The 25808-nt window shown below is 36.3% G+C and overlaps 1 protein-coding gene across 1 annotated transcript in view; it reads right to left on the bottom strand.

Moving 5' to 3' along the window:
* LOC136039873 (fringe glycosyltransferase-like) overlaps positions 1–25808 on the bottom strand; it is a 62073-nt gene that overhangs the window by 3604 nt on the left and 32661 nt on the right. The window contains exons 5-7 of the mRNA XM_065723823.1: positions 23687–23834; positions 8105–8190; positions 4216–4381 (exon numbers count right to left, since the gene is read on the bottom strand). Coding sequence (XP_065579895.1) covers positions 4216–4381; positions 8105–8190; positions 23687–23834 — 400 coding nt within the window. The remainder of the gene's footprint in view (positions 1–4215; positions 4382–8104; positions 8191–23686; positions 23835–25808) is intronic.

Genomic DNA, 25808 nt, shown 5'->3' with positions numbered 1-25808 from the left:
TTATACAGAAAAAATACAACTTGACTTAAGGCTCCTGCCGCATGGGGTGCGGCGTAGAGAGCTTCGCAACTTGACTTCTCCAGGCGGACCGGTCTGCTGCTAAATGAGGCGCCTCGTCGACAGCAATGTTGGCCATCACCAAGAATTTGTCGAGGCTGTCTTTCCACCTTGTCCGGGGTCTGCCCCTCGGGCGAGACCAGCCATGGGCTTTTGGGTCGAAGTCGTACACTATTCGGGCTGGCGTTGATGTCGGCATTCGTAGGAGGTGTCCGAACCATCTGAGAGACCTCTGCGCTATCTGGACGGAGAATGGCACCTGGGAGGTGAGAGTAAGCAACCTTGCGTTGCTTACAAAATCATCCCACCGGAATCCCTCGATCCGGCGAAGCTGTTTCGTCTGACAGACGTCTATCATTTTAAGGATGGTTGATTTGAGGGGCCAGGTTTCCGCCGCGTAGAGCAGGACGGAGCTTACGGATGCGTTATAAATTCGCATTTTCGTACGCCTTGAGATGTGCGGCATTCTCCATAGACTGTTGAGTCTACCGACGATGGAAGAGGCTTTCGATATTCGGCTGCATACCTCTTCGTCTACGGAGCCATCATTGGACAGCACAGAGCCGAGGTAAGTGAAGTTTTTAACGACTTCAACAAGTGTTCCGCAGACAGTTATGGTATCAGGGTGCGAGACTGGACCTGGGGGTTCAATTGCCATAATCTTAGTTTTGAGCCAGTTGATTTTCAGCCCCACTTTTGCTGCCTGTTGCCATGTTGCTTCAGATCAAAATAAATTCAGTTCAAATTAGCCACGTGTCACTAAACTTTAAATTAGATAGTATTTGATGAATTTTAATATTTGAAAGATACTTCTTTTATTTTAATAAGAAAGATACGAATCAATAAAAAGTGTGTTAAAAATAGCATTTCTTTTGACTGGCAGTTATTTCAAGAAATAATAAATTAATTATGGTAATTGTAAGACAAGAATATATTAAACACAATTTTTCAAGCTTCTATTCCACTTACTATAAGAAAAAAAAACCGATAAATTCTTCAGAGCAACGTGGGAATTGCTGGAAATTTCGGAGGGGTGTTGGGACCCGAAGGTTCCAAAAGCCACGAGTGTCTGCCTGGAGGGGATTCGAGAATACAAGAACACTTCCTTAGCCATAACTGGATTGAAATATCACTCTCTTGAAACATCATCCATATTTCTTTTTTTTTTGCCTTGGGTTTGCCAATACTCATCTTTAACGTAAAGTTAAAATATCGTTACTTTTCTTATTTGTAACTGATACTTTTGAAAAACTGGTTTTTCAATAACTTGAAGGCATTTACAGCAAGAAAAGACAGCAATGTCTCATATGTGTTTTAATTATAATATTTTAATTAAGGAAAAGTATTCAGAGCAATAAATATTCTTTTTTGACATTTGAATAATACAACATCTGCAAGAGAGACTTAATTTTACTCGGACAGCTATTATTTTAAACTCCACCTATTTTGCTATTAAATATCTTCTCTTAATTGCTAAAAAGCTAATGTCAGGTTTCTTTCTCTCCATTTATTTTAATAGCTAAATTTCCTTAGACTTTGAATGTTTTTGGTCAAGATTCTCGGTCAATGTCGATTCTGATGCATCTTGTGCAATGAATTTGCGACGGATAATTGTAAATTAAGATTACCAAGGAAATACGAACTAGCCTTTGCAAGAATATAAGGCTTTGTGCTTCTTGGGTAACAGTTCTGGCCAAATTTTTATCAGAATCCGCATTTATAAAACAAAATTTGTCAACTGTAACCTCTACTTATTTTAATAAAAATAAAATTTCATTATTACCTTCAAGCGACAAATAACCTTATTACCTTCAAGATTACAAATAACCTTATTAGCTTCAAGCGAGCAGCGAAGGGTTATTACAGAAATACTGTTTAGATTTGACTATCGTGCGGTCCTCCTCTTTTCGGTCTTTTTCTTTTCTTTTTTTCTTTTTTTCTCTTTGTCATCCCCCCTTTTTTTCCTTTTTGTTAAATCCAGTTGATTCGTTGTTTCTGTTTGTTGATTGTTTAATTATTTCTTTAGTTAAGTTTCGGCCCTAGCCAATCATTTTTCGTGGTTTTCTGGCAGATTATGTACAGCAGTTATATGTTTTTAGTTTAAATAAATATGATTGATTGATTAAAACCTATAGATTATTTATTTGAAATTTTACACCCCTAAAATTTCTACGCCTGGGGCAAGTGCCCAATCTATCTCACCCTAAAACCGTCTCTGTACTTCCTATCCCGTCTCTGCTACTTTCGCAGTCTTTTGCTTATGCCTTCTGTGTCAATGAAGCAATCAAGTCTAGGGGGTGGGGAAGTTGCTTAGCTTCCTCGGGCTAAAATTGACCTATCGCTCAAAGTTGTTTTGGGTTCCGACCAAATTTTGTGGGCATTTATGGTTTCCAAAGCGTATAGACAACTGAATAACTTTCCATGCTGTCTACATATCTCAACCTTGTATAGTAAAACTTTTATTTTCATTCATTTGCATATATTTTAGGATAGAAAAATTTATGAAAGGCAGTGATTAGGTGTAAAGCGGTTAATTTTGGAGATGTAAGTTGAGAAGTGGGACAGGAAGAACTTTTGGTATGTGTCACGCTTTCCACTACAATGATCTTAATACCGATATAGACTTTATAACACTTCAATCACCTCTTCAGCTAAAGGTGGTGAGATTCTCAAAACAAAAAACTTTAAATAACACATCAAAAATTTGTTTATATGCATTTTTGTTCGTTTTGTACTGGTCAGACGTTTTTTTCTTCTTTTTTTTTGGGGGGACCACCCCCTCCAGACACAGCACTGGACCTGGGTGCCAAATTTGGGGCAGTTTGGGACCATTTGGGGAGAGAAGGGGTCTTTGCTCCCCTTGATTTCCAAAAATACCTTTTTTAGTATTTTCATTGGAAAATACCATTTTTCTGTATTTTCATTGAAAAATATATATAAAAAAAATGCTATATCTAAACGTAGAAAAATACATTTTGAACTACTATGGAAGTGGCGTAGAAAGTGGAGGGACAAGAAAAATGGAAGAGTTTTCACTCAAATTAGAAAGGCACGGGAGAACAAAAGGATCTGAACACGGGTTGGATTGTATGGTCTGGTTTGTATGGGACACAACCAGGGTCAACAACAATTAACTTATTTGAACAGTTAAAGACTGAATGCTCAAGTCATGACCTTACCATAAACGTAGCCAAGTCGAAGATAATTCGGTTCAACCCTCTGAAGCAGAATATAGATATGCCTCTAGTCCCTTTCCCGATTGTGAACGAACTTTCACTATTTCACTAGTGACTGTAGTTTCAGTGCCCATATTAATTCAACCATCCATAAGGCTAATTCAGGCCTTCAGACAGTTACCAAAATGAGGCCTTTTGGGTGTGATAGCCTACTGAAAGTCTTCTCCATGCCTACATATCGTATGTTCACCCGTTCCTCGAGTACGCGTCCCCGGTGTAGGGTCCATCTGCTATTCGCACGGCGTACTTATTACGCGAAAGAGTACGTCCAGAAAAGGGCAACAAGGATTATACTCCAGAACCGCAACAAACCCTAAGATCAAGCCCTCGCGAAACTGAATTTATCTCCACTTAAAGTCCGGCTTGAACACCTGATTCTGCAATTTGGAAAACCCGTCCTAGCCAATACGATCCACTGATCACTACTACCCGAACCAGCCCCTCCCAATAGTCGAACTCGGTTACAAAATAAACTTCTACCCCCTAAAGTACGAACTAATCGTTACACCAACTTATTTGTGCCTTTCTTCAAACGATTTTCAATGCTGAACCGTAGTGTGTGATTTGTGTTTAAATATAAGATTTTGTAAAAAAAAAAAAAAAAAAACTGAATTGAGCTACGCTACGATAGTTTTTAAATATACCGATCTCTCTCTCTCTCTCTCTCTCTCCCTCCCCCCCTCTCTCTCTCTCTCTCTCTCTCTCTCTCTCCTCTCTCCTCTCTCTCTCTCTCTCTCTCTCTCTCTCTCTCTCTCTCTCTCCTCTCTCTCTCTCTCTCTCTCTCCTCCTCTCTCTCTCCTCTCTCTCTCTCTCTCTCTCTCTCTCTCTCTCTCTCTCTCTCTCTCTCTCTCTCTCTCCCATCTAGCGATTTTCCTCAAATTCTTAGCAAAATATATCCTCTTAAAGATTCATAGATTCATACCTGTTCTGACAGCTTTTCTGGTTTCAAAAACTTCATTGGCTCCAGATGTGAATGAAATTCTTCTATTACGCTAAGCCTAACTTTAAGAAGATGCTCTATTATATAGCCCATGGTTACATCATCAGGTAACCGTATGTTTTCACCAATCGTTGTAATTCTACCGCCCCTGGAACATAGAAAAATTTATGCAAAATACACTTTTAAGATCTAGCACAGTTCATCACCTGAATTTCATCCTACAGTCACAATATAAGTGTATTAAGAACTTTAAACTTTAAGAAGATGCTCTACTATATAGCCCATGGTTACATCATCAGGTAACCGTATGTTTTCACCAATCGTTGTAATTCTACCGCCCCTGGAACATAGAAAAATTTATGCAAAATACACTTTTAAGATCTAGCACAGTTCATCACCTGAATTTCATCCTACAGTCACAATATAAGTGTATTAAGAACTTTAAACTTTAAGAAGATGCTCTACTATATAGCCCATGGTTACATCATCAGGTAACTGATGTTTTCACCAATCGTTGTAATTCTACCGTCCCTGGAAGATAGAAAAATTTATGCAAAATACGCTTTTAAGATCTAGCACAGTTCATCACCTGAATTTCATCCTACAGTCACAATATAAGTGTATTAAGAACTTTAAACTTTAAGAAGATGCTCTACTATATAGCCCATGGTTACATCATCAGGTAACTGATGTTTTCACCAATCGTTGTAATTCTACCGTCCCTGGAAGATAGAAAAATTTATGCAAAATACGCTTTTAAGAACTAGCACAGTTCATCTGAATTTCAACCTACAGTCGAAATATGAGTGTATTTTGGATATCTACTGTGTTACAATTATTTAAGTAAGAATGGCCTTCTAGATTACCACGTTAATGTGTTGCGATTGGTATTTATTAATTAACATCTGAAATATAGATGTACATTGAGATTTCTCATCTATCAAAGGATGTCTCATAGGATAATTACGAGAAAAATATACTGAAACATACAGGTATCAAACGTTTGAGCCTTTTAATTGGATCTCTTGGATCTGGCGTCAATTCACAAAAAGTTTAGGGGCAAAATGGCATTTTTTTTGTAATGAAAATAGCTCCAAAAATTTAATGTAAAAATTCTAGAAGGGAAAGGGGGGGGGGCAAATTCCCCCGTCAAATGACACCACTATCCTTGCGAAACATACTCTCTCCCCTTTAAGTTTTAACTGGCTGACCCTATGAATACGGCCATTCATAAATTAACAAAGGATTGTGCAGCTCCTATGTCTCCTGCTGAAAAATTTTACCTCTGGTATAATTGGTTCCCTTATCTTGGGATTACTTCTAGATCAGTGGTTTCCAACTAATTTGAGGCCACTCCAAGCCTAAGTATTTCTAAAATCCTGATCCCCCCTCGTGATATTTTAATTTTTTAATTCAAAATTTTAGGAGCATTCACCTGAAGGAAGCTTAAAAGACCATTAAAATGGTATAAATGGTATCTTTTTTCGGGTCTTCCCCTAAGCATATTTTATACTAATGAGAACTATTATCCAAATATAACACCTTTTATACAACGTATAACGTCATTGCAATAATATCACGTGATTGTCTTTTTAAATTAAGGTTTTAAAGCATAGTCAGCCGAAGGGTACACATCCTACCCATAACCCATCGAAATACTGTCAAGCCCCACCAGTGGGGCTTGCACCCCACGTTGAGGGTTACGGCTCTAGACCTTCAGCCCTAGAGAATTAAAGGAGATCCTCAAAAAAAAAAAAGTGACATCTTTGCTTCGATGGCAATAGTTTTTGTGCCTCGTTTACCGCGTTGAAAACATCCGTAATTTTGCAATTTATAGGCCATAATTCAAGCAAGTATTCGGAATTTATAGTACTTTTTACGACCGGATGCAAACTCATAAGATATTAAAATGTCTCTTTCAAAGGCACAAAGTTCTCCATGCACCACACTGGTCATATTACATTTCCAGGAGTACTAACTCTGCAAAAAATTGCAAACCTTTCCATAAACTACACTTCCTTTCATAAGACTATTACAGTACTGTATGTGTGAACTTTGAAGAATTGCTTTAACTATCTGTGTGTGTACTCGGTTCGCCTGCACAGGGGTGTATCCAGATTTTTTGGGGGGAGAGGGACCTGGGGGATAGGGTTTACAATAAATCTTTAAAAACATAAAAAAAATTGTTTATTTGCATTTTATTGCGTTTTTACAAGTCGTTTTTACAAGTTACAATTTTTTTCGGGAGAGGGGGGGATCAAACCCTGTAACCCATCCCCCCTGGATACGGCCTTGCCCATACAGCACTTCGGGATTTATTCTTCCCGAAGTCTACACTTATGTTTATGAGTTCTCTTATCTTTGATTTAATTGGTACGATGCGTTATTATCTTTTTCTACTTCCTTGTATGTGAATTAATAGGTCCCTAATAAAATATGGACAATTTGAGCGCGTTTAGTCGGATGGGAGGTTTGAGGATTTCACAACAGACGAAGTTAGGAAGCACGGTTGCTGTGACAAAAGGGGTGCATGTTACAAGACATGATGTAATAGGAGCCAATAAACTGAGCAATGCACTTGGGGTCTTTTTTGCTAGTGATCTGCTGTTAGTTCAGGGAAGGTTTCATTTTCAGGGGTCTATGATTTGGCCCATCACTTTTAAGCGAAAATTTAAGCTCATTTTTTCCAATTAGTTGACTAACAGTGGGAAACGGGGCCGATACAGTAATGTATTATGTATAAAGTTAAAATCGATACTTTTAAGCATCCTAAAATCTCACTGAAGCCATTTTGGGTCTCCATATAGCGGGTGACTGTAAGTAGGAATGTTGCCATCCAGCACAATGAATCCTTCAGAATTGGCGTTTTCCCAATTAATATTTAAAACTTTATAAGAGAAGATTTTATCTGGCCCTAAGGTCCCTAGCAGCCCATCAGCGTGTAGTAAGGTATAATGTGCCATGTACTAATAGTACCTATTGGTATTATATATTTTTAAGGGGTTGATATACTGCGAGCAAGTGAAAGCCAAGGGGGTTTAAGGGGGTTAAGTGTTGCTTTGTTCTCTATTTTTGTTGTGGCTAATTGCTGTTTAATTAACTTCGTATTTAATCTAAGAAAAACATATTTTGTTTGCGAGCACTGGAATTATTAAAATGAATCACTGAGAAGCGAAAGCATAGTAAAAAATTAGAATAATATCTAAGTTTGTTTATTAAATTATTAACAATATATTTGTCATTTGAAACAGTTCATAATTGAAAATCCTACTCATTTTTATGCACAGATATTATCATACTATATCGGTAAGTGTGCAACTACTAACGGAGAGGATAATTTTTGCCCGGAAGCTTAATAGCCTCGTTATTTTGATTTGCCAAAAGTTAAAGAAATTTCTTCATAGATGAGGCATTTTCAATGTTAATATGGGTTTCGTGCATTCACACTAATTCATTTTGCATGAATGCTTTATAAGTTGTTTTTTTTGTTTTCATTATATTTGGTATTAACTGGTCCTTTGAAAGAGCTTTACAAAGCGTCTTTTGGTCAATAATCTAACTGGTAAAAAAAAAATAACGTATAGTTTCTGTGATTTTAAGATTGATACATTTCAGCTAAAAATGATGCATTTTTGGCTGCTTAGGGGACACACTTATGAACCAAAAAGATGGCAACCCTGTATGAGAGCCAGCTAGTCTTTACTGGGCTTTCTAGAGCCAACTAAGACACGGGTAAATAAATTGGATCGATCGATCGAGCATCCATTAGGTATGCTATAAATCTCACTTTGACAAACATATTACAGCCTTTTACATAGTCGTAGCTTTTTGGGGACCAGCTTGTTTGAAGTTATTTATTGTTAAAACTTACCCCACTATCGGCATCATTTTCAGAGCCAGGGCACGACTAACACAAAAACCAGCACCGCCAGTTGCAAACCAGAATGAAAGTTTTTGCTAAAAAAAAAAAAAAAAATTAACATTAAGCATAGTTTACAACACAGTTAATTTAAATAGAAAAGTTTATAGACTTAAAAATTGCAAAAGTACAAAGGAACCATGATCTGAAGAGTCAAAGTCAGAGAGAACTATCTGAAGTGGTTCTGCCAAGCTTTCACTTCCTTGAGCCACTCTTATGTTTGTCAATGGTAAGGTCTTTTCTAGCTGAAAAACAAATAGTTCCGAATTGCAGATGAACTAAAACCTTAAAACGTTAAAGATGGTCCCTGCCCCTCTCGCAAAAATATTTTATTACAATAACAAATAGAGTCTTAATGTCCAAAAAAGAGCATTTCCCATGGGACCAAAGGTAGACTTCTACTTTTTCTGGCCATTCATGCTGAGTTTACCCGTCCATTTTCTGCGTTTGGGGTAGGGCAATAGCATTGAAACCTTCTACAGCTTATTAGTTCTATTATTGCAAAAGAAATTGGATCTTATACTTTGGTCCTTTCTTAAAAGTGATATATGAAAGGTGGCCCGTGGCAAGAAAACCTATTTTTGAACCAAGACAGATAGATTTGTTTTTTGAGCACTAATCGGTAGGCTATATGACATTACTTTTTATTTCTTTACATACGATATAACAAGCATTGGCTTATATACATCGTACATTTTTAGAAGTAGCAACGTTGATTAAGTGACACGAATTATGAAATTATAGAAATAAGTTTTGAGGTGTTGACAATCAGCCCATCTAATTGATGGTGAATGAAGAAACGAACGCTTTGTTTCTAGATTACTGTCGTCAATAATTCCAATCAAAGCTTGCTACAATGCATCACGTTTCAAGGACAACACAAATTCAGTTCTGATTTGTTCAAATCAACTGATACTAATAAATATAAGTCTCGCCAAAATATTACTAAGACGATTTTTAAAGAGACCGTTAGCGTCCCTTTCACGTATATATTTTTTTACGTATGTATTCGACATGTAATGTTTTTGCTACTGTAAATTAGTCAAGAACTACAAAAGTTGTCTAATGAACCGCTTTCTCTCTCTCTCTCTCTCTCTCTCTCTCTCTCTCTCTCTCTCTCTCTCTCTCTCTCTCTCTTACTCCATTTGAGGTTTGGTAAAAAAAAAAACGTAACAAAAATGCATATAAACAAATTTTTGTTGCATTTTTAAAGTTTTTTTTTGTGTAAACTACAAAAGACGGTTTTTAAATCGGGACCGTTACCGTAATTTCTTTCATCCAGTTTCAGCTAAACGATTCATAAAACCCCATAAGTGAAAACCAAAAAGACCTCCAAAGAAGATCTTTAAAGTCTTAAACAAGGGAACGACTAGACTGGAAAAGAATTCAGGCTATTAGCTTGATATAAACGTAAAAGGGGATTTAGAATGTACAAACTTATCGATACACTTTGCAAGGTCTAACACTAATCCCTTCATTTGGATGCATCTTAGTAGAAGGATACAATTTGATTGTGGTAACTGAAAAGCTGTTATTATAAACTAACTTTAAAGGCGAATAATAAAACCAACATATACATATACTTGTTTCTTTTTTAGTTTCAGCTATAGCCCAATCCGAAATAAAGTTCGTGCCAAAACTCTACTTTCCAATCATTTCTACAAGTGAAAACTGAATAGTAAAGGCATTTTGGAAAGCAAAGCAATATATAAACACCCCACGAGCAAAAAACAAACATTGAGAACTGGAAGTATATAAATAGCACATAGTTCACTATTTGCTCTGTTACACTGAGTTTAGCTAATAGGGCAAAGATAGGCACTCCTCCGCTTAAAAAACTTGTTAATGCCCCAAAATAACCATCAAAAGCGAGTACATTGATCAGTATCGACAAATTACCCTCCCCCTCGCTACCTGGTTCATAATCTCTACTCCCTAGAAACAATTTCGAGAGACGTCCATGATCGCTATGTTAAAGAAAATAAAAAAAAAACATTTTTTTCAATTGAAAGTAAGGAGCAACATCAAAACTTAAAACAAACAAAAATCATTAGGTATATGAGGGGTGCTCTCCCTCCTCAATACATCGCACATTACGCTAAAGTTTTTTTAGGACTCTTAAAAAAGCTTATTATTCTACTTAAAAGGCCCTTGTGTTTCAAGAGTCGTTCTTAAAGAATTGAGACAAAAAGTCAAACTTTAGCGTAAAGAGCGAGGTATCGAGGAAGGGGTAAAACCCCTCATATACGTAACAATTTCTGTTCGTTTTAAGTTTTGATGTTGCTCCTCACTTCAAGTTGAGAAAATTGTTAGTTAAAAAAAGAAATTAATTTCTTAAATTATTTAATCTAGAAATTGTTTAGTTTCTGATCATTTTTAAATAATGCCGGGAATCCACCTCGCTCTCCGTGGAAAATTCCTTACCCCACGAATAATCAATCCAAGGAAAGTTCTTCCCGCATAAAATACCCTCTTTCCCCTGCCGCAAAAATTCCCCTCAAACAATTCCATTCTAGCTGAAAATTCACTGGGAAACTTTCTTATGGACGATTCTGGGTGAAATTTTTTCTTAACGCACTTCGACTTGAAAGGCTTTAATTCATGAATAAAAAAAAATACATATATAAAATCATATCGGAAATCCCTACCTCGTGGAAGTTTTCCAGCAAATACCCCCCCCCTCCCCTAATGGAAAGTTGCTCCCACAGAAAATTCCTTCTGGAGAACTTGTCCCGAGGAAAATTCTCCCATGGAGAATTTCTGCCGTGGAAAATACCCCCCTACGGAAAATACTCTAGATAATTCTAACCAGGTGAAAATATCCCCTGGACAATTCGCCTTAACATATCCATGTGTAAAATAGAGTTAGCAAAGAGAAAGTAAGATAAATAAAAAGAATTGTGTAAAGGATTTCTTATGTAAAGGAATTATGTAAACGAAATTCCCCCGGTGTAAAATTTCCCCAGAAAGTTCACCCCCCCCTCCCGAAATTTCCTCCCACGGAACATTCTCCCCGTGGACCCCCCCCCAAAAAAAAATGTCGGTATACTTCCTAATAACAGATAATATACGTTAACAATGGGCAGATTAATTATTTACAGATCTTTCATGTTATCCCCAAAGGCATAGTTACTGAACTTCTCAACTATGCTGAACAAAATGGCTATCTCGAAATTTTGATCAGTTGACATTGAGAAAAAAGGCGATGGGGCGAGAGGGCTGGTTGCCCTCCAATCTTTTTGGTCAGATAAAAAGGGCACTAGAAGTGTAAATTTTTCCTTCGAACGAGCCCTTTTTCGATATTCCCCGACTATTGGTTTGATATAACAGGCCCAGGGAAAAACAAGACAAAAACAAAGAAACGAATAAACACGCATCAGTAATCTTTCTTCTGGCAAAAAGTACAAAATTCCACATTTTTCCAGATGGAAGCTTGAAAATTCAATAATGGGATCTCAGATACGCTGAATCTGATGGTGTTCACTAAAATTCCTTGACTGTTAGGTGTTGTTTCCACTCTTTTTCGAAAATCAGGCAAATTTTCTTAGGCCCGCAGCTTTTGATGGGTAGCACTACACTTAATGAATCTTATATATTTGGAATCAGCATAAGCCCATTCTTTTGATATATCTATTGATATCAAAATTTCTTTTTTTAGAGCTCCGGTTATTATTGAGCTGCGTCGTTCCTTGCTTACAGTTCACTACCAAGAACTGTTTATAAGGCGAATTTGAGCGTCTTATATAAGAGGATCATTTAACACTTAGTAACGGAAATAGCACACGGCTAAAGAAAGTATCAGATAAATTTGATTGGCTTACCATATGAAAAACAAAAGGAAATACGCGTATGCATGAATTTAGTTGAGGGGGGGGGGGTCAAATCTGGAAACGACCCCAAGCAACGACTGGCATGAAAGATATATACAACATCTGTGGGAAATCACAAAAATCTTGACAATCCGGTAGAGCCGGGACTAACCTCAAGCAGTAAAAGCAACAATGAGAACAAATCTCGGAATATTAGCAGCTAAAAAGTAGTTTCTACTGTAAAGAAACCCCGAGTCACTTATTAACATACACTTTCTATTTCATATACTAGAGGATCAAAAGCAAAACTGTTATTACTGAAGCCATTCTGGTCATCAGACGCGCACCACCAAGGAAATTGCCTCTATAATCCTATTTTGCGAAGGGTCAGAGGTTACACACGACATGGTGATTTTCTGTGGTTTGAATTGCAATCGCAAGCATGTGCTGCGTGAACCATTGAACCTTATTATTAGTGCATTATAACCACAGGAAAGAAGTTGAATAAACAAAACTATCCGTGAAATACGAAAAAGACAGTGCTCGTTGTCCTATGGAACAATCTTGGATAAATTTTAGCTAAGCTAGCTTAATACAGAAATATATTCAGCCGTGATGAAAGCAGAATACATCAGCTGCAAAGAGGGAGTTCGAGCTAATACTCTTTGAAGTTACAAGGTGATATGCAAAATGTTGGTTTACATATAATTAAGCCAAAGGGCGTATCTAATATTGTCATATTTTTCACGAAAAACGGAAATAGTGTTGAACAATTTGACAGTCTTAGTGTCTTAGTGTATAGTACATAACAAGTAAGGTAGTCTTGGGGTCGGGGTTACAAGAACATTTTCCCAATCATGGTCTCAACTATTTACCGTACCTCCAATGAATTACATTTGAATATCTGCGGCCAGGGCTAACACAACGCCGTGGTTTTCATCGCAAGTATGGCACCCCACAAGACGCACGCCGACTGGTGTATATAATTTTTTTAGTTGCACCCCTCGGGGCAAAGATGCGAAAGAAATTTTTCTCCCTTTCTAATTCGTTTCCCAAAAATTCAAACTTTTTCGGGCCCATGGCAATTTTAAAGCACCTGGATAGCTTTTAAATTTAAGAAAAAGATAAAAACCTATAAGCCTTTTGAAAACCAAATCAATATTCAGGATTAGCATTGGAACAATTCCTTTCCCATAGCAAGTGTTAGAAATATTTAGCAGATTCTCTTGAGATAAAGGACTTTAGTGAATGCATGGTAAATAACATTCAAGTTCCCGATGCAGAAATTAAGACGAAATGCCTGGACCGTTGATTTTAGGGGGTGATTCTATGATTTTAGGGAGATTTTTAGGGGGTATGATTTAGGGGGTATTTTACCCATCAACTTTTGATTGCTAAGACTAAACTTGATGAAAATTATACATTTAAAATCATCATAAAATGCGATTCTTTTGATGTAGCTATTGGTATCAAAATCCCGTTTTTTAGAATTTCGGTTACTATTGAGCCGGGTCGCTCCTTAATACAGTTCGTTACCAAGAGCTGTATGATAACCTTAGCTTACCGAGAACATTATTGTGTAGCTTATAATTCAATTATTACAAGAATAACAGTGGATTAATTAATACTGAGGATTTTGGGTCTCAAGAAAAATATCTAAAATCTAAGTAAATAACTATGAAATTACTGCAGCTCTCCTACGTCAGAACTGCACTAGAAGTCCTGAACTAGCAAAAATTTGAGAATCATTGAGAGGAACCAGAATATTGTAAGCATTTAAGGTAGAAATACTGAAAATTTCTCCGATAGGTTAAATTCAGTGAAAAAAGATCAACCAGTTCCATGATCTATTGTGTCGTAAAGACACATCAAGCTAAAAAAAAGATACACATGAAATTTTCAAAATTTTACCAGTGACAGAATATTAAATTTGTGAAGTGCCTCTCCAAATACTTTAGCAGAAAAAAGGCCGGTACTTGTCTTTTACACAACACATTCCCAAGAAGTAAAGTTAAATTAATCCTCACGAAATATACCAAAACCTGATAATAATACTGTAGAAACAAAATTATCGTTACTACGACTAAGATTTATGGAAAACAGGCCGCGCAGAACGCATTATATTAAATACCTAACCTAGCTTAACCAAACCCCTAACCCCATCTAAATATTAAATATTTCGTTAAAGCATATATACATCGCAGTTTTTCTCACTCAAATAAGCAAATCATAACTGAACCCAGAGAGCCAAACTGATTTCTGTCAGATTTTGCAGAGTGTAATTCTTGAGTGTGTTTCTTTTAACAGACAAGTGCCCAAAGACCATAAAGAGGACTCACAAGAATCCAGTAGCCCATTTTCAAAAAGTGTCAAAAGCCTCATTTCTTTTTGGACGCTTAGTTTGACAACGGCTATAGCTCTACTTTCACTAAGGCTTCCTTAAATAGAAATTTCTTAATAGATAACAATAGGTAAGCTTAGGTAAGCTTATTATCTCCTGACGACTGAAGTCAAGGTAGAAACTTAACTACCCTCTTCAAATATTAGCCGCAACCAATTACATATACAATTCTCGCTGAGACAGTGTTACAGGTAAATTCAGCCTTAAAAGAGGTTGAGTTTCAAGAACGACAGGTGTTAAGCAGAACTTTGAAAAAGGGTAGCAAAATTAACGGCTAAATCATGTCATTTTCTTGTCCAGAAAACAGAGGGACAACATGGGTGATATTTAATACTTTAAAGACAAAGCCCTTTGTCAGTGAACAGTTTATTCTACAAATAAATAAAACCAATTTTATATATTTTATATAGAGTAAAGCCAATTTAGAGGTTACAACAAGATGTCATTGATTTCTGTTAAACCATACATTATTTGGTACTTACGTGTTATTCTGACCACACTCAAGAAGTGAAGTTAGGTTAATCATAATGAAATATGCCAAAATCTGATGAAAATATAGTACTTTAGTAACAAAATCATGAAAACTATAACAGTGATTTATGGAAAGCAGGCCGCCCAGAACTCATTATATTAAATGCCAAACCTAACCAACTCTATTTATTAAATATTTAATTAAAATATACCTGCATGGTAGTTTATCTCACACAGGTTAAGCTAATCATCTCCAAATACAGACATTGAAACCGGTTTTACTCAGATCAAGAACTAGAGTGTGGTCGGGATAACATATAAGTGCCAATTATTTTATTTGATACTATTGGCATAGTCACGATTTACCTTGGGAGGGGTCATAAGGAAGGCTCTTAGTGGAATAAAGCACCATGGCAAAACTGCTGTTATACTCTCTTATATGTCATCTTTGACATTTTTAGGGGGGGAGGGTCTCAGAAATCACCGATTAATGACATACGCCTGTTGCATTCTGATCGATTAATCCAGAATTTGTATTTTCCATTGCCCCTTGAAGAAGAGGACCAATAACCTGGCACGGATTTAAAATACTAATTTAACGAATGGAATTCTTTAAGGGACGGGAGGTAAATAAAAAAAGTAAATGAAAACAAACACTTCGGCAAATGAAAAACACAGAAAACAATGGGGAAATCACAAACATTTTGAGGGGAAAGGCTAAAGACTCCCACCCTGTAAACACTGTCGGATTTAGTCATCTACAGAACAAACTGAAGAGTCCCCTTCCAAGGAAATTACGTATATATTTTAAGTTAGGCGGATAGACCATATGTGCGGTGATTTGTGAGCCCCAAAACACTTTATTAGAGGGGGGTCATAACTTGGCCTACCATATATCTTAAAGGTATTTTTTCTTTAAGCAGCTCGTGGTAACGAACTGTAAGTAGAGAGCCGCTTGGCTCAATAGTAACCGAAACTCTTAAAACCAGCATTCTGATAACAGTATATAAACGAAAAGAACTGACTTTTTATGCTGATTGCAAATACATAAAGTTTATCGAGTTTAATGTTACCATCAAAGGCTACGAGCCTGAGAAAATTTTCCCGACTTTTGGGAAAAAAGGGGCGAGAAAGCACCATAAAGCCAAATGACCCAAATGAAAACTACACCATCAGATTCATCATATCACTGAACCCTACTGGTGAGGTTTCTAGGCCCTATATACCAAATGTGGAACATTGCATTTTTTGCCAAAAGAAAGATAACGGATCCGTCTTTATCAGGTTGATTTTTGTTGTTGTTTTTTTTTTCAAGAGTCATCGTATCGAACCAGTGATCCTAGAAGATCGCGAAAGGGGTCATATTTTCGGAAATCAAAAGTTCCAGTGCCCTTTTTAAGCCACAAAAAAGATTGGAGGGCGACTATCCCCCCTCCCACGCCCCTTTTCCCCAAAGACATATGATCTAAATTTGAAAAAATTGTTTGACTCAACATAGTTGAAAGGTTCGATAACAATGCCTTTGGGGATGATATGACCCTTAATAGTCATTGGGGACAGAGCTATAAAAGCGATTATCCGATTGTTCACGCATAGTATTTGTTATTGGGAAGTAGGACTATACGGAAATTCCGTAGGCCTATACGGAAATTCCGTATTCCTACGAAAAAGTATTTGTTATTGGGAAGTTGGTCTATACGGAATTTTCCTTGGGGAGAAGTTTTTTGGGGTGAATTTGTCAGGGAAAATTTTACATTGGGGAGGTAATTTCCTGGGATGATTTAAAAAACCGTAAGAAATTAAACGAAAAAAAAAACAACTAAATCTTGCCAACTGAAAGTAAAGAGCAACATTAAAACTCAAATTAAGAACTTTTTGTCGTAATTCTGTAAGAATGACTGCTCAAACACGAGGGTCATCAAAATCGAAAGAGATTTATTTTAAAAGAGCTTTAAGACTTAAGCGTAAAGAACAAGGGTCAAGGAAGGGGCAGCTCCCCTCACATACGGAGTAACTTCCGTTTGCTTTAATTTTTATTGCTACTCTTTACTTTCAGTTGAAATAACATTTTGTATCATATCTTTCAAAAAACGTAATCTTGAATCCCTATACTTGTCAATGCACTAGTGTGGACAAAGCAAATCCCCTAAACTACAGGCTGAAATATAAAATGCTTTAGGGACAATGAGACTTATTTACTGATAATGAAAATGATTTCTTCTTGATTATAGGCTATATCTTGATTATTGTAGCATCTTCAAAAGATCTGAACACTTGTCAAGCCTGACTGGAACTAGCATGGAAATGGTAAATGCACTTTAAAATTCAGAAATGATATTTTTTTCAACTAGCAATTAAAGTCGAACTGACTATTTATGTCAAAATACCATCGACTAAAAAACTTCATTAGAACCCGATGTTTGGCCTATTTAAAGCTAGAGATAACTCAACCTTAACTTTGCTTTGTGAGTCCTGTCATTGAAACGTGAAATTGAAACGGCTGACCATTCAGGATCAAACGGATGTCCTTTGTAATATTTACTGCCGATTCATCCCATCTGCAGAGCAAAAAGGACAGCTCAATTGTCTCGTAGAATTTAATTACTCGCCCGTCATTTAAATACTTAATAAACAAGAATTTTTTGTGTTGATTTTGCACAAGTGACTGCATATTCTCTGTCACAGGTGTACCCGAGTAGGTGTCTTACGATCAGGCTTACCACCCCTAGGGATTTATCATTATTTCTAGTAATTTTTTATTTTACCGAAAAAATATATCACTAAATCAGCACGTAAATCACTAGAATAGTGGAGAAAATCATTAAATCAACAAAAAATCACCAAAATCTAGTGATTTTTTTTCACCGGATGGTAACCCTGCTTACGATATATTTGCTATATTTCTGAGCCTGCTTCCATGCCTTAACTTCAGTTAGGTTTTCCCTCTTTCTCCACTTGTTGGTCTCTGCCTCAGGCGAACTAACTTACCGCGTACATTATGGTGCTACTCTCAAACCCAGTTGTCCCATTCGACCATCAAAAAGGAAAATCAATTGTGTACATTTTTAGAGATGGGGGCAATAGTCAATAAGCCCAAAGTCCTATTTTGTTAAGAAAGCCTCACTCCAGTTAATTCCTTACTATATATGTCTTATCAGGGAATGATGTCAACTTTAGTTAACTGAAGAGAAATTGGAAAAATTTTCGTGTTCCATTAAGGAATGATTTCTTTCCTGTCTAAACAAGTTCAGGAATGATAACAACTTGCTATTGTCACGATTTCTTACCTAACCTCAATTTGGCTTCCTAATAAAATTTAAACAAAAGATTAAAAGTAGGACTAGATACGTCCCAACAGGGGCATCTCGTATGGGGAGAGGGGGACCCTCTCCCAAAAATTTTCAAGCAGTCGATAAAAGAAAGTTCAGTTCGTAAGTTAGTGGTGCGAAGCACCATTATTTTGCTGGTTTTTTAAATTAGGTAAATATTAAGTAAATAGATCCAAATCAGTCGTTAAAAATGACCAGCCATTCAGTAAAACCCAATGCCCTCCAAAAATTTTGGCTTGTGACATCTCTGCCTCCCAGTATTCGTAAACTCTCATTGTGAATGAGCTTTTCACCGTGGTTTGGCGAGCCAGCGTACCAGCTAGATTCTACACTATTCCTCCTCGGGGATTTTCCATTATGATCCTTTTCATATTATGTGCCCAAATTTAACAAAACCAGAGGCATCTATTCACGAAAGATTAAAAGGAGGGGGGCAAAAAATTGAAAGTACAGGGAGGGGACAAATTTATTGTTTTTCAATTTTTAAATAAAAAATACAAAAAAGGCAATTTTCAATGAAAATAACTCAAAGGAAATTTTTTCTTTCAAATTCCAGGAAGGGGGTAAAATCTAGGGGAGACATCCTCATTCCCCAATTGACGCCATTGAACTAAACTTAAGACAAATGTAATAAAAATGTTTTTAATCGTTGGTCTTTATGAAAGAAGCATAAGCCTTTGTCGGCTCACACAAACAAGTAAAATGCAAAACTGCTTACTTTCATTCATTTATTCTTATATGAGCGTCTTACGAAAAAAAAAGAACCTTAATTAAAAAATTTGAAACATCTGTATGCTGTCAGCTCAGGACAAGAGCCTTAATTGAACTTGAAAGAGATTAAATTGCCATCAGCTTGTCTCATACATCAACAAATTCTTCATAATTATCTGCTATTTATTCGGCAACACTGAAGAAAAAATACGAAAAGATGATATACAATTTATAACATGAGCTGAATGAAACTAAAGCCACACATGTTACACACGTTTTGAAGATGCACAGTTCACGATTCATAATCTGATGTGTAATTTGTATTTCCAAAGCATTCAAAAAGGACAAAAGAAGATTAATTACTATCTAAGCAAATTGTTTCACCACATGTAGAATATGTTTGACCTAAGGATTTAATTAAAAAATGAGCTTTGAAACTATCTACATTCAAATGAATTTCTTACATTCAAACATAATAATTTATTTGATAAAAAGTGAAAATATTACGATTTTTGCCAAATAACTTCCTGTAAATTTTCACATTAACTAACTTGTGTCAAAACAATTTGCTGTTTTGAAAAAAAAAAATCCGGTCCTCCATCCAGAAGTTAATTTTACTAGCCTTCTAAACTAAATTTAAAGTATGGGGTTGGGGTCAGTAAAAACAAGAATGAAGAATTAATGTGCAAATATGCTTAATTTGACTGTAATTCCTTCCAGCGTCAAAATAAGAAAATAATAAAAGCTGAGATTGTGGCAAAATTACTGGTAATAAAGGTAACTCAAAGTTAATCTGAAACAATCACATGATGTTACACAACGGGTACTTGAAGCATCCCTGGAGATACCAATTTAAGCTGAAGTGTCAGTAAGTTTCTGAAAGTCACATGAAAATACAGGCTTTTTTATCTCTGAAAGGCAAGCGAGAATTTCTCATTTCAAAAAGTGCAAACCATCAGTAAAATAATTAGTGACTGAATTTATACCTGGTTTGATAAGGATTCCTTATTTTGTCTCACGACTGAAGAATCGAGCTGAAACCTTCAGGAGGGTTTTTATATGTGTATATGCTGGAGGAGGCAAGGGGTAGGAGTAAGCGCACTTGGAATGTTAGGTTTATGAGAAGGGGTATTATATTTCTTCTCTAGTTCTAACAAAAGAGCGTGCGTTATTTTTCTTTTTATGACTGTCATCCAAGAAAATCTTTTACTAGTTGTAGCCATATAATGATCGAAGAAACATTATGGAAACAGCAGCTTGCTTGAACTATATTTTTGAATGATTAATTGTCTGTCTTCGTCTCCTATCCCTCTCCTTCCTAGTCCTGAAAGAAGTGCCTCTTTTCCCTTTTTTGAAAGTCTCGAGGAATCAATCGGCTCCTTGTTTTATTAATATAACTCTTATTATAAGCAAGTAATTCCCTATTATAAAAGATTATCTCCCTTAAAAGACTAAAATTCCTAACAAACGAAGAAGTATATGAAATGGGTACGATGCAAGAGTGTATCCAGGATTTTTTTTTTTTGGGGGGGGGGGAGGAGGGTTACGAAACTTGGAAAAACACATAAATTTCTTATATACATTTTCAGTTACGTTTTAATGAGTCGCAAATTTTTCTTAAGGGGACTCAAACCCCGTACAACCCCCAGATACAGCCTTGGTATGATGGATGACTGCGCTAGAGTTAGTTTGTCAAGAAACTAGGAAATTTTAAAAATGTTACAAGGACCCTGACCCCCTTCCACGAAAATGAAATTCCTGAAAGAATAAACTCGACATCTTATAGTGGCGATTAACCCCCATCCCCTCTGTTTCCCGCAAATTTTCAGGCCGAATTTAAACAGAATTTTCATTCATTAACAAAACTGTTTTCAATTTATTTATTAATTAATAATTTATTTTTGATTATTTTTAATTTATTATTTAAATTATTTAACTATTTTAAATATTATTATTTAATTATTATTATTTATTTTTTATTTAACGATTAATCAATAATTTATTAATTATTGTTATTTACTACCTGCGCCTTCTATTTTATTTTAATAAAAATAAAATATAAAAATTATAAAATGATTATCACCGTTGGATTATTTATTTGCAACTTCAAGCCCCTAAAATTTAAGGGCCCAGGACAAGTGCCCCCTATGTCTCTCTGACTCCTTAATCCCCAGACAAAACTGGGTGGACTTACCAAACCAGAGGCAAAATTCGTAATCTTTTTTTAACCCTTTTGACTGTATGTAATCACTGCAAGCGAAATACTAGCTTCATGCACAAGAAAGAAAATAGCATATACTATTTATGGAACTAACGGGATATTAACCTCTCTGAAATTTGTTTAGATATCAGCCTGTATTTGAATTTTCGTGAACAAATGAGATGAAAAAGAAATAACAAGGGTTGTAAGCCTACCGACCCTTCAGGTCCTGTTTTGTCTCTTTAGAGACACTTCAGGTATTCGTTGTATAACATTAAGTGTTTTTTTAGATTAGTAATTGACAGGGAGTTGTGGATACTTACCAATTATATAAAGAACAATCTGCTAATACATTACGAATAAATTTTGTGATAAAATATAGTTGTCTGCTACAAAAACGTAGTCTATCCCTGAAGTATGGGTGTGTGCAGTAGCTACTATTGAGGGTCTACCCACTTTCAGATCCCTGGTGTACATACCGAGCATCACGTATGAAACCCAGTCCCAAGTCGCGTGACGTAGTCCCCACAACACTTCGCACAGCTTTGCCAAACTTGGCACATTCGGCAACTTTGGCACTCGGCACCTTGCGCAGACCTATGTGATTTCTGAAGGGCGGTGACCCCTTGGCCGCAACGGTAGTTCATTTGTGTTTAACCATTTACATTACATATCGGGACATAAAAACTTATCTCTTTCTTTACCCGGTTCGTTAAAAGTCCAAAGAGAGGGCAAACCCAATCAATTACAGTCAGAAAATGCATTAAATGTCAATCTTCTGTCATCAGGACCTACCTGAAGAAAGCAAAAACTACCAAAATACAACAATATTCATTATACAGCTTCAGGAAAAAAGTTGACAAGAACCCACAAGTTGAATTCCAATTTAGCAATCATGGAAGAAGCAATCTACTTTTTTTCTAGAAGTCAAATGCTTTTCTTTTGATCGTTGATGATTACAAGACAAGAGTGGATTGCTGTAAAGTTGATACTCCTGCATGTACTTTCCTTAAATCCTACATTTCTTATCACTTATAGTTCTTTAAAATGCAATGTTTTTGAGTTGTTGTAAGTTAAATAATCAATCTGACGCGGTGTAATTATTAAGTCTGAAATAGATTATATATTCATTCAGAAAAAAAGGTAAAATAAGTTGTTTCTTCCCCTGTTGATTGAAACGATATTTAGTCTTAATCCCTATTAGAAGAAAATGAATATATGATTTGACTTGCAAGGCTGACTCAGAATAGAATTAATAAAAACTCATGCCACCGAAACGTGAAAATTTGGATGACAAAAGGAAAATAACATCCAAGCTACAAGCGACTTGGCTATTGCATTACTAGACCCGTTACTAGACCCGTAGACACTAACTTTAGGAGAGGGGCAAAGGAACAAAACTCAAGATTAATTAGCCCCCCCTCCCGAATAAAGGAAACCTTAGAATTATGCAATGAAGTACAAGTTTTAAATTTCAGCGCATCCACATCTGGCCGAACTCAACACGACTATCCCACCTGGAAATCAATAAAAATTGACGCCCATGACGAGAATTACCACGTGATCTGATTTAAAACCCATTCCTAAGGAAGTACAGGTTTTGAGCTCCACGTATCATACACGGTCATCTAGCACACGGTACAGTAGTTGAGGTTTGCGAAATCACGATTTCTAATATACTCCTTAGCTTTTCCAGTAAGACATATAGGATTGGCAAGTCTTACTGCGCAGATTGAGAGCAGTACGTGTCGCAAGGTCCCGGCTCCGGAGAGTCCAGAACCCTTTTGAGGATACAACCACTTTGGCTAAGGACAAAAGCGTTCATATAAAAATTTTTATTGTTATGGGGGTAAACCAGGCAATTATCCCACCTTGAAGACTGGTGGCAACCCCCCCCCCCTTCGTAATTGACGGCACTATGGATATTTATTGGATATTTATTATGCCAAAATTAATAGGAGACAAATCACAAAAATAGTTGACACACTTTCTAAAAACTTAAAATCACCAACTACTATAGAACCAAACGCACCGCAGTCACCACATGGAAACTTTTATGAATGACTAGAAATGCTATTGTTTAAGAAGACTATAAATCAAATTAATAGCATTTATCAGAAAAGTTGATGGTATCCAATTATGTCACCCCAAAAAAAGACCATTAGCAACTTATGCTCCAAATTCACACGATTGGGAATCGAGTATCAGCAGATAAATAATGAAAAATTAACCGTAATGTTCAAAATTATTGATGAACATGCTTATTTGTCATGGACACATAGTTAAAATAAATTAAGATGGTGCATGCACATCCACAATGGGGGCCGAGTAAAAAAAAAAATATATATGATATTTAGGAAGAATTATAAAATTATTACGTCAGACCTGGAGGGAGAATCCCTCCCTTCAGATTGGCCCGCCAGCCCCCTCATTGGAAAAACAGAATGCCCAAAGCGAAAAATGCATCCTTTTCATTTTTAGCCCCCTAGCCCTTTAAAGAGCTAGAAAAAATACACAGCTTTGTTGTATTGAAGTATGATGGACCTCTTAATAGCCTTTATTATGTTACTATTTGGGATTTGGTTCACAGAATAATGCAATATAGTTACTTACAGTTAAATTCTCTCTATTTAATATTTCTAGTGGCGCCCTGATGCTTGGCTTTCCCAGATACCAATCGTCTTGCCAACTCCGTTGTTGAAGAAGTTTCACGAGCTTGGGCACATTGACGTAGTTATCGTCATCAAAGTGACAGAACCACCTAAAAGTATCAAAATCAGTCGTAAAATGACCCCAGCCACAACGCACTAGTAAGTTTTTAGTACACCCAAAAGGCATATATGTATTCATTTTATTGTGTGAGCTTTTCCGCCTCAACCCCCCCCCCTTCCTAGGAGCCATTCGACCTTAGTACATAACTAGAGCTGCTACAGAAATTATTCCCGTAATACGATGTCAAACGTTTCAGAATTATGTTTACTTGTCAGAAAAGGGTCGGAACTACTTCGAAAATGAGCAATTTTTGACTTCATATACATTTCTGGAAAAGCGGCCGTCCTACTGTCCACCCCCACGGGTGCCCTTGGTTCTTGGAATGGAAATACCATATTTATAGGTAAAATGCAACATAATTTACAAAAAAAAGCTTATGTTGAAGGCACCATATGAACATAAAAAGAACAACGTTTTTTGAAAGGGAGGGGCCTAATCCCTCCAGATCCCAAATTCAACGTTAAAGCCCAGCTGCCTCAAACAGATTTTAATACTTTCGTTGAAAACAAGGACATCCTTTTCAGAAAACGTTTAAACATTCTTAACTGCCAATTAATCTATGGCTGTACTGTAGGAAGTTTAGCAGTAGCCTTTGTGTTTGGGATTTAATTACCTTCAATTTTGGAGCAGGAACTGAAAATTCCCTGCCAAATGTTTTCGACTATGGTGATCCCGAATGAAAGTTTGTACCGTATTACGGTCTTTACTAGATTGCACTTCCCGTTGGAATCTGACATTTTTTGTAAACATGGTAATTGGGTTCGATAAGCAATCATTTTTGGAATAAATAATACAGAAGATAGTGCCTTAATCATCATATTTAATCAAGTTTTTCAATGAAAATTAAAGTCAAAATAAAACTAAAACGAGACGACAAAGTCATACAATGACTCAAATTTAAAACGAAGAGAAATTACAATGAATGAATGAACGACTGAAACCAGAAACGAATAGAAATTAAAATCAATAATTACAACAAACGTAAGGATAATGTTTCCTTCTAAAGACGAATCAATGAATCCTGAAACTATCAGAAATTGAAGTGAACAATCAAGTTAATTGATTCACTTTGATTCAGACATTGATTTAGTGAAGTTAATTTTAAAGCGAACAGAAATTATCACAAGAATAGAAGTCTACCACCCCTTTAAACCTCCTAAAGGCAGAAGCGTGATTTGCACTTTACCGAAAATGATTTATATTTTGAGCGATGTTTCTTATGTCCTAACAGCAACAAAAACGAAACAACAAAATTATTTCATAGGGCTAATCAAATTTTCAAATAAGAACTATTAAAACTAAGAGTAGATGATCCCCCTTCCACTCTAGAACCCTCTATAGTGACTGAGTGTCATTTAAGTTAAAGACTTTGCAATTTATGACTATTCATGTAAAAATCTTCAAGATAAGGTAAAGGATACGGCATTAGACTTTACAGTCCCTACCGGCGGTGCTGATCTCCGTTTCTTGGCCCTTCAGCCAGGAAGTGCAACGGGGGGGGGGCAACCATCCCGTGCTTTCGCACACCCTTCCTGTTTACCTTCCCCATATTTCTCCAAGTACCCATTTAGAGCTGGGTCGACTCTGGCTAAGCTTACAGAGTCACACCACTGACGCCCGTCCCAAACTAAACAATTGGGTACACTGGGATTCCAACCCACACCCTCTCAGACAAAGCCTGAATCCAGCGTACCAATCCCGTTGAAATATGGCTCTTGACTATTCTTTGAAATTAAAAAAGAAATTGATTTCTATTGGGTGTTTTTGACTGACATACTTTTATTATTTTGTATTTGTAGGGATTTTTATAAAGTTCTTTTTTTAGTTTTTCTGCTTATGATTTAAAATGCTAGACTGTAATCTAAATTTGGCTAAAATTTGAATAGTCAATTAAAATATCCGATTAGCCTCAATCTTGTAATTTTTTCCTTATAATTTATGCTACAAAATTTTGGGTGAATGA

The sequence above is a fragment of the Artemia franciscana genome, chromosome 20, assembly GCF_032884065.1.
Source record: "Artemia franciscana chromosome 20, ASM3288406v1, whole genome shotgun sequence".
Classification (NCBI taxonomy): domain Eukaryota; kingdom Metazoa; phylum Arthropoda; class Branchiopoda; order Anostraca; family Artemiidae; genus Artemia; species Artemia franciscana.
The sequence above is the reverse complement of the archived record's forward strand: the minus strand, read 5'-3'. Positions and strand labels throughout refer to the sequence as shown.